We start from the raw sequence: 10,000 nt of genomic DNA, 5'->3' as shown, positions 1-10,000 counted from the left end.
AGATTGAAATAAACTATTCACACACACACACACACACACACACACACACACACACACACTCTGAAAAAGGAAAAGATCGAAATAAACTATTCACACACACACACACACACACACACACACTCTGAAAAAGGAAAAGATTGAAATAAACTACACACACACACACACACACACACACACCCCTTTCTCCAGCCTCACCTGTTAAAATCATCATCGTATTCAACATCTTCATCTGAGGGAAGAGAATGACATGAAGTTCAGCTATAGAGATATTGTACAACACTGTGGTATTCCATATAAAACTTGAAAACAGTACAGTAGAAATGTAAAAAAAAGTACTTGAGTAAATATGTTTTCTAACATGACGTTTTGACCTGAGAACGATTCAATGTCTGTCTTCTAAATCCTGACAGTTTTCTGAAAAAACCCATGTTTCTGTATGTCAGTGGTTCTCACAGGGTTAAAACCTCATGTTTCTGTATGTCAGTGGTTCTCACAGGGTTAAAACCTCATGTTTCTGTATGTCAGTGGTTCTCACAGGGTTAAAACCTCATGTTTCTATGTGTCAGTGGTTCTCAAACATTTTCATGTCAAGGACCCCCAAGATTATCTGTAATTGGCCGCCGACCCCCCATCTGAAAACATGTTGTTCCAGGGACACCCCCCCCCCCCCCCTCCCCCACAGAAGCAACGATTTGAGTTAAAAACGTTGGCTCTGAAAGAATACATATTCTTCAAAGATATGCGGCACACAAAAATAGCAGATCTACAAGCAGATCTACGTAGCGCGGCACTATGAGCTATATAAAGTGCAACAAAATGCTTAGAACACCAAAAGGGGTTCCCGTTAAATCGTGACAGAGACTGACCTAGACCCAGAGATCCACTGACCCTAAACCCAGAGATCCACTGACCTAAACCCAGAGATCCACTGACCTAAACCCAGAGATCCACTGACCTAAACCCAGAGATCCACTGACCTAAACCCAGAGATCCACTGACCCTAAACCCAGAGATCCACTGACCTAAACCCAGAGATCCACTGACCTAAACCCAGAGATCCACTGACCCTAAACCCAGAGATCCACTGACCTAAACCCAGAGATCCACTGACCTAAACCCAGAGATCCACTGACCCTAAACCCAGAGATCCACTGACCTAAACCACTGACCTAAACCCAGAGATCCACTGACCTAAACCCAGAGATCCACTGACCTAAACCCAGAGATCCACTGACCTAAACCCAGAGATCCACTGACCTAAACCCAGAGATCCACTGACCTAAACCCAGAGATCCACTGACCTAAACCCAGAGATCCACTGACCTAAACCCAGAGATCCACTGACCTAAACCACTGATCTAAACCCAGAGATCCACTGACCTAAACCCAGAGATCCACTGACCTAAACCACTGATCTAAACCCAGAGATCCACTGACCTAAACCCAGAGATCCACTGACCTAAACCCAGAGATCCACTGACCTAAACCACTGACCCTAAACCCAGAGATCCACTGACCTAAACCCAGAGATCCACTGACCTAAACCCAGAGATCCACTTCTCTCCTTCATGACCTTCTGGTCTCTGGTTCCTCGGTCTCTGGAGCTGGACGTTCCTACAGGAAGACATTCAGTGTGGTTACCGTGTTGTTTTCCTCGACTAAAACCATTCAGTGTGGTTACCGTGTTGTTTTCCTCGACTAAAACTATGACGATGAAAGTGTTCGTCGAATGCCTTTTTCTTTCCACTGACCAAAACAATCAACTAAAGCCATGACTAAAACTGTGACTAAATATACTGACAATTTCATCAACAAAAAAAAATAAATAGACTAAAATGTTATGAAGGGACCATAGTGGACGAGAGATCAAGTATAAGTCATTTTACACTTGGTTGCATGCTGAAAATAACAGATCTACAAGCTCGTAGATCGGCTATTTTCAGCAAATGTAAAATCAGTCATTACGAAGTCCCGCCATAATACATGTTAGTCGACCAAATCAACTGTAAAATTAGTCGAATTAAATATTATGATGACATTTATTCGACTAAAAACTAGACTAAAATGTGATTAAAACTAAAGGAAAACTATTCAGGAGACTAAAATGACTAAAACTAAAAATCTAAATTTTGCTGCCAAAAACAACACTGGTGTGATTACAGCAATGTTTGTTATATAGAACCCAACATTTAGTGTGATTACCAATGAGTGTGTGTGTGTGTGTGTGTGTGTGTGTGTGTGTGTGTGTGCGTGCGTGCGTATGGTGTGTGTGTGTGTGTATGTGTGTGTGTGTGTGTGTGTGTGTGTGTGTGTGTGCGTGCGTGCGTGCGTGCGTGTGTGTGTGTGTGCGTGCGTTCTGACCGTTCCTGCAGTGTTGCGCGTCTCTGCCGGTGCTCCTCTGGGGGGCGGGGTCCGACAGCGAGCCCACGGGACTGTCTCTGGTCCGGGACGACTCCACCCTCCTGAGACACACGCACACACAAAACCATCCAACCTCAGCCTGCTTCCATCTTAGATGGAATGTAGATGATGACTCCATGAGTATGTTAACCCATTCTGACCTGAGATCAGATTCATACGAGGTTTACACATGGACACACACTGGTCTGATTATAACCCATTCTGACCTGAGATCAGATTTCTAAAAATGTCAGTCGTTCTTCGATTTTTCAAAAAATAGCAGACCTACAAGCTCGTAGCGCGCCACTCGGTGGCGCGCTATGAGCTTGTAGATCTGCTATTTTTCAATAGCTAAAGCACAACATGATGCTAACACCAAAACGGGTTCCCGTTCAGAATGGGTTGAAGGAGAATTCCATGCTAGAATGCTTTCTTACCTTTCTTTGTAGTTGTTACGTCCCCACCAAAGAGGTCCAGGTGTTTTCTTGTGCAAAAACTCCTTATTGGCTATTTTCCCTACCATAAGCCCTCAATGAATTGCATTGCATTGAATGGGAATTGAATGGGGCTATGGGGGTGTTATGCTAGTTCGCTTATTTCCATCGAAAGAAGTAGTAAAGTGTTGCCGCTTGGGATATTATTTACATTATGAAGAGAGGATATATACAAAGAAATTATAATTTTGAGCGATGGAAATAAGCACCCCATAGCCCCATTCAATTCCCATTCAATAAAATGCAATTCATTGAGGGCTTAGTGTAGGGGAAATAGCCAATAAGGAGCTTTTGTACAAAATAACACCTGGACCTCTTTGGTCCCCTTTTTCTACAAAGAAAGGTAAGAAAGCCTTTTAGTATGGAATTCTCCTTTAAGCGGTATACATAATTGTTATATGGGGTAAATATGTGACTGGCCATCAGGCATGTTGTGTGTTACAGTAATCTGAGTTCCCAGAAGTTTTATTTTTCGCCACTAGGCGGGCGAGAAAAAAGGAACTTCTGGGAAAAAAGGAACGTATCCCTGTGAGGGAAGTACGTTGCGCTCAGAATCTGAGCGGACACTCCCCTTTCCGGTCTGAAGCACTGTGCATACCATGAAAATAGTCCGAAGGGAATCCAATTCCCAATTGAATTGTAGTAGGCCACCACCGCTCAAGGAGCAATTGTTTCCCTTCCGTCTTATTTAGATGTAGCGCCCACTCCATGTGGAACCCGCCCCTGTCTTTTGATTCGCATTTCATTTGAAACGCAACGCACTGGGCCACGCCCCTGCTGCACAGGATCTGAGGCCAATTTTCATAGACTAGTGTTAGAGCCACGGACACTGTAAATGTGACACCAGTTTCTGTGTGCAGTATACACCGCTGACGACGGCTTCTGCCGCGCAACGCGGTCGTTGTGTGCCGCTTGTCTGCAGCACGCCATATACCTAACCTACCTAAAAACATTCACTTTGAAAGAATATATATATTCAAAGATTTACGCCACATTTGTACGACTTTTCAAAAAATAGCAGACCTGTACAAGCTCGTAGGGCGCGCCACTCGGTGGCGCGCTATGAGCTTGTAGATCTGCTATTTTTCAAAAGCTAATTATTATAACATAATGTTCAAAACAGCAAAAGTGGTTCCCGCCCAAAATGGGTTAAAAGCTATTGCCGTGAGCGCTGGATTTCTTCTCCGTTTAAAATGTCGTGTCTGACCGAAGCACCCGGGAAAATGGTTAAAGTGAGTGAGACGAGATGGAGAGGTACAGACACAGACACTCAGTGGTACAGACACAGACACTCAGAGAGGTACAGACACTCAGAGAGATGGAGACTCTGACACTCAGAGGTACAGACACAGACACTCAGAGAGATGGAGACTCTGACACTCAGAGGTACAGACACTCAATGGTACAGACACAGACACTCAGAGAGGTACAGACACTCAGAGAGATGGAGACACAGACACTCAGAGAGGTACAGACACAGACACTCAGAGAGATGGAGACTCTGACCTGTGCTCAGGGCTGACTCTGTGTTCAGAGACTGCGTCCAAATCCAGGACAGACAGACTGGAGGGAGAGAGGGAGGGGGAGAGAGAGAGAGAGAGAGACAGAGAGAGAGAGAGAGAGAGAGAGAGAGAGAGAGAGAGAGAGAGAGAGAGAGAGAGAGAGAGAGGGAGAGAGAGAGAGAGAGACAGAGAGAGAGAGAGAGAGATATTCACTGACCGTCCAGCAGGGACGCTAACATCCGTTACTTTATTAGCATTTATACCTTTTTAGATTAATCAAATGATATTGATTTTTATTGATGATTTGACACAACATACTTTTGTTTTCATCAATAAAGGGTCAAATTAGATTAGTCTGGTGACCCGTGGTGTGATTTCACACACACAACGGTGTCACACAAAAATAACGGAAATATAGCAGATCTACAAAATGTGTCACGGACGTCGGGACCACTCAGTGCAACGCATTGTCAGCTTGTAGATCTGCAATTTCCGCAACGTTTACATTAGGGATGTGCCGGTGAGATATTTTGGCCGATATCGACATCCGATATAATTAAATGCTGTTACGGCCGATAACCGATGTCGATGTGATTTCGGACCGATTCATTAATCGGTCTGATTGATTTGCCGATGAATCTCCCAACACTAGTTTATATAAAACGTTTCCAGTTCCCTATGTGCATTGATTATTATTATTTTTATTAGACAGACAGACAGACAGACAGACAGACAGACAGACAGACAGACAGACAGACAGATCATTGGAAAGGAAACACACACATGCAGTGAATACAACAGAAAGGATGTCCTGAATCAGGTTTTGAAAAATCGTGAAAAATGTGCCTCAAATCTTTGAATATATTATTACAGAATTTTAAATCAAATCTTTGCTTCTGGGGAGGTTCCCTGGAACAACATGTTTTCAGATGTGGGGGGGGGGGGCATATTACATATAATGTTTGGGGTTCTTGACATGAAATATTGAGCACCACTGATACAGAAACATGAGGTATTTCAGAAAACTGTCAGGATTTTGAAGACATTTTTATAATTTTCGACGTCAGGCCAAAATGGGTTAGACTCCTCAATGCCAATCTGATAGGTCAACAGACAGGAACACCATGCCTTGGATTAATGGAGCCAGCCAATGGCTGAAGCCGATTTATACAACAGGTCGTTTCGAGGAAGCAATCTGATTGGTTAAATTTAAAACAGCTTTCTAGCCATGCTCAAACCCACGATAATGGCACGGCTAATGAAAACAAATAATTCAGCTGTGTTGTTCTCCCAGAGCGCAGCAGACTGGGTGGCTAAGCTAGCTAGTTTCTGTTCTCCCAGAGCGCAGCAGACTGGGTGGCTAAGCTAGCTAGTTTCTGTTCTCCCAGAGCGCAGCAGACTGGGTGGCTAGGCTAGCTAGTTTCTGTTCTCCCAGAGCGCAGCAGACTGGGTGGCTAGGCTAGCTAGTTTCTGTTCTCCCAGAGCGCAGCAGACTGGGTGGCTAAGCTAGCTAGTTTCTGTTCTCTCAGAGCGCAGCAGACTGGGTGGCTAAGCTAGCTAGTTTCTGTTCTCCCGGAGCGCAGCAGACTGGGTGGCTAAGCTAGCTAGTTTCTGTTCTCCCGGAGCGCAGCAGACTGGGTGGCTAAGCTAGCTAGTCTCTTGGGACATTTGTGGTCGTAGTGACTACATCTGTCATTGAAAAATATATACTTTTTCGGCGATTATCTTCGTTTTAAGGGTGACTGTTGTATAATTGCAATATTACACTCGAGGGTGTTCTTCATCGTTTATTAATGCACTTCTGCGATACCTTTCGGAAAGCGCAGGCGTGCATTAATGACGATAAAGAACACCATCTCGTGTAATTATTGCTTAATTAAGAGCAGGTGAAATTATGCGATCTGATTGGAGGAAGGGAGTGAACGAGCATTAAGGGGCTGGTTAAATGGGAGTGATCTGATTGGAGGAAGGGAGTGAACGAGCATTAAGGGGCTGGTTAAATGGGAGTGATCTGATTGGAGGAAGGGAGTGAACGAGCATTAAGGGGCTGGTTAAATGGGAGTGATCTGATTGGACGATGGGAGTGAACGAGCATGCATTGCGGACTCACTCGTTGAGGCTTTCACCTCTCCTTAAGACACCCAGGAACGAACGGACGCACGCACACACACACACACACACACACACACACACACACACACGAGAGAAAGGATAAAGGTCAGGACAGTCAGTGGAAACAGGAGAATAGCAGTCAGACTTTAGCGAGATTCCAATACTTCAACTTGCGGCATTTTCCTCGCTGGAGGCAGACATGTTAGTATAGAGCGCCGCAGTCCCGCCCCCTTTCAGAATAGCGAGTGGCCCAGGAAATGAAAACCCAATGCATTCTCCCATCGGCACTTCTAATATAATTTATTTAAAGACGGTTACGCCGCGGACAAAGCCAACTCGGATCATGACAAATCATGACAATGAATACTATGTTTTGGGGCCGATCAAAAAATGTATAAGACGAAAAACAAAACAAATAGTGTTGTGTCTCCTGCCTTTATTTTCTTCTTTCTAATGATTTGATCGGCCCAAAACATTGTGTTCATTGTCATGATTTGTCACGATCCGAATTGGCTTTGTCCGCGGCGTAACCGTCTTTAAATAAATTATATTAGAAGTGCCGATGGGAGAATGCATTGGGGTTTCATTTCCTGGCATTTTTCTGAGAGGGGGCGGGACTGCGGCGCTCTATAGACACAGGAAGCAGGATATGATAGACACAGGAAGCAGGATATGATAAGACACAGGAAGCAGGATATGATAGACACAGGAAGCAGGATATGATAGACACAGGAAGCAGGATATGATAAGACACAGGAAGCAGAGTATGATAAGACACAGGAAGCAGGATATGATAAGACACAGGAAGCAGGATATGATAAGACACAGGAAGCAGGATATGATAGACCCAGGAAGCAGGATATGATAGACCCAGGAAGCAGGATATGATAGACACAGGAAGCAGGATATGATAGACACAGGAAGCAGGATATGATAGACACAGGAAGCAGGATATGATAAGACACAGGAAGCAGGATATGCTAGACACAGGAAGCAGGATATGATAGACACAGGAAGCAGGATATGATAAGACACAGGAAGCAGGATATAGAGTAGACACAGGAAGCAGGATATGATAGACACAGGAAACATAGTCTTGCACAGCCAGACAACTATTCCACAATCTTCGAATGTTATATAGAGTCTGGAACTAAGCCTCCCGAAATCTGAGTAAGGAAGCTGCCGTTTCCGTTTCACGAAAAGACGAAACGGAAGTGGCTGAGGAGGCCCCACTTCCGCTTTATGGCTTACTCGTGAGACCTCTTCTTCCGTTGCTCCAGACTGTATGATGGAGTGTTTGGAAATCGCGGAAAGGCAACAGTCTGGTAACGTGAAACTACAGGAAACAGGATATAGTCACAGGAAACAAAGTCTCACGTAGCCAGACAACGATTCCACAATCTCCGAATGTTATATAGAGTCTGGAACTAAGCCTCCCGAAATTTCCGTTCACAAAAAGATATTTTACATTATCTTCACATTTTATTTTTGTATTTCCCTTTCTGCTGAGCAGCAAGCTGTGTATATATTATGCTTAGATGTTTTCTATTCACGCTCCAGACTGTATGACGGAAGCAACAGTCTGGCAACGCAAGACTGCAGGAAACAGGATATACAGTAGACACAGGAAACAGCGTAACAGGATGTAGTCAGTCACAGGGGAAAAGGATGTAGACAGGACTATAGATACGGAAGGTTGGGAGTCAAGAAAGGGGAAAAATCACGTCGACATCAAAGCAAACACTCGATAAGTTGATAATACTTGATAAGTTGATAATACTTGATAAGTTGATAATACTCGATAAGTTGATAATACTTGATAAGTTGATAATACTCGATAAGTTGATAATACTTGATAAGTTGATAATCAAACAGATTGATTCCACCTTGAAACCTCTACCAAAGACCGTCATTGTGCTTCAACCCATTTGGACCATTTTAACCCATTCTGACCTGAGATCAGATTCATACGAGGTTTCCACTGGACACACACTGGTCTGATGAACCCATTCTGACCTGAGATCAGATTCTAAAAAATGTCAGTCGTTCTTCGATTTTCCGAATAGCAGACCTACAAGCTCATAGCGCGTGGCGCGCTATGAGCTTGTAGATCTGCTATTTTTAAATAGCTAAAGCATAACATGATGCCAACACCAAAATGGGTTCCCGTTCAGAATGGGTTAAAAATATGTCTTTTAAATAAAATGACAGTTTTCTGAAATACCTCATGTTTCTGTATCAGTGGTTCTCAAACTATTTCATGTCAAGGACCCCAAAATTTGTATGTAATAGGCCGCCGATCCCCGTCTGAAAATATGTTATTCCAGGAACCCCTCATTGCTCATTCTATTTTTTTGTTTTTTATATTTTTTATCCCACGATTTTGTAACCCATTTTTCACCCCTGTGTCAATCATCTAATGATCCTGGGCTCTACACACCCTCCGCCAACCTGGGGAGAGCAACGGACTTAACTCATGCTTCCTTCATGCCTGAGTGTCCAAGTTGCTCCTTTACACCTGACAGGGGGGGGGGAAGTTTCCCTGGTTGGACGTAGCGCGTGGAAGGAACACGTTATTCCAACCAGTTCCTTTCCCCTCCATCAGGCCTACCAGCCGTAGGATGGGTTAATGTTGTTCCTACCAGCTGTAGGATGGGTTAATATTGTTCCTACCAGCCGTGGGATGGGTTAATATAGTTCCTACCAGCCGTGGGATGGGTTAATATTGTTCCTACCAGCCGTGGGATGGGTTAATATTGTTCCTACCAGCCGTAGGATGGGTTAATATAGTTCCTACCAGCCGTAGGATGGGTTAATATTGTTCCTACCAGCCGTAGGAGGTTAATATTGTTCCTACCAGCCGTGGGATGGGTTAATATTGTTCCTACCAGCCGTAGGAGGGGTTGATATTGTTCCTACCAGCCGTAGGAGGTTAATGTTGTTCCTCCCAGCCGTAGGATGGGTTAATATTGTCCCTACCAGCCGTAGGATGGGTTAATGTTGTTCCTACCAGCCGTAGGTCTTCTGTGGTTTGGGCAGCGGGTCATCAAAGAAGGAGTCTCCCTCCTCGCCCCCCTCCTCCTCCTCCTCCCCCTCCTCCTCCACGTCCAAGTCTAGCGCCCTCCTCAGGACGGACGAGGAACTGCTGGGGGCGTCGCCGGGCCTGGGACCCGCGGCATCACCTTTGACCCCGGACCCCGGGGAGGTCAGGCTGGGGTCACCGCGGGACAGCTCCACTCCCTGAAAAAAAATCACACACGTGTGAACTGAGTGGTGCAATTCCCCCCCCCCCTCTCTCTCTCTCTCTCTCTCATTACACAGCACTACCCCTCCCTCTGTTTCTGCCGCCCCCTACTGGTATAAATCAGTAACATACTCAGGCTCATGTGCACAGGTACACACACACACAGGTAGGTACATGGACATTGCTGATTGTAGGAGTGGTTGCACCACTCAAAAAAGAAATAATAAAACAACAATTTATAAAAAATA

At 44.7% G+C, this 10,000-nt stretch overlaps 1 protein-coding gene across 5 annotated transcripts in view; it reads right to left on the bottom strand.

The window, feature by feature from the left end:
• cep43 (centrosomal protein 43) overlaps positions 1-10,000 on the bottom strand; it is a 33,177-nt gene that overhangs the window by 3,259 nt on the left and 19,918 nt on the right. For 3 of the 5 annotated variants that reach the window (XM_080790569.1, XM_080790573.1, XM_080790570.1), the window contains 6 exons: positions 9,519-9,748; positions 6,507-6,527; positions 4,401-4,457; positions 2,362-2,462; positions 1,540-1,614; positions 196-229 (listed from right to left, as the gene is read on the bottom strand). In XM_080790569.1, the coding sequence (XP_080646695.1) occupies positions 196-229; positions 1,540-1,614; positions 2,362-2,462; positions 4,401-4,457; positions 6,507-6,527; positions 9,519-9,748 (518 nt within the window). The remainder of the gene's footprint in view (positions 1-195; positions 230-1,539; positions 1,615-2,361; positions 2,463-4,400; positions 4,458-6,506; positions 6,528-9,518; positions 9,749-10,000) is intronic. The other 2 variants (XM_080790571.1, XM_080790572.1) reach the window with 2 other exon arrangements.

This window comes from Protomyctophum bolini, assembly GCF_963924005.1.
Source record: "Protomyctophum bolini genome assembly, chromosome: 19".
NCBI lineage: Eukaryota > Metazoa > Chordata > Actinopteri > Myctophiformes > Myctophidae > Protomyctophum > Protomyctophum bolini.
The sequence above is the reverse complement of the archived record's forward strand: the minus strand, read 5'-3'. Positions and strand labels throughout refer to the sequence as shown.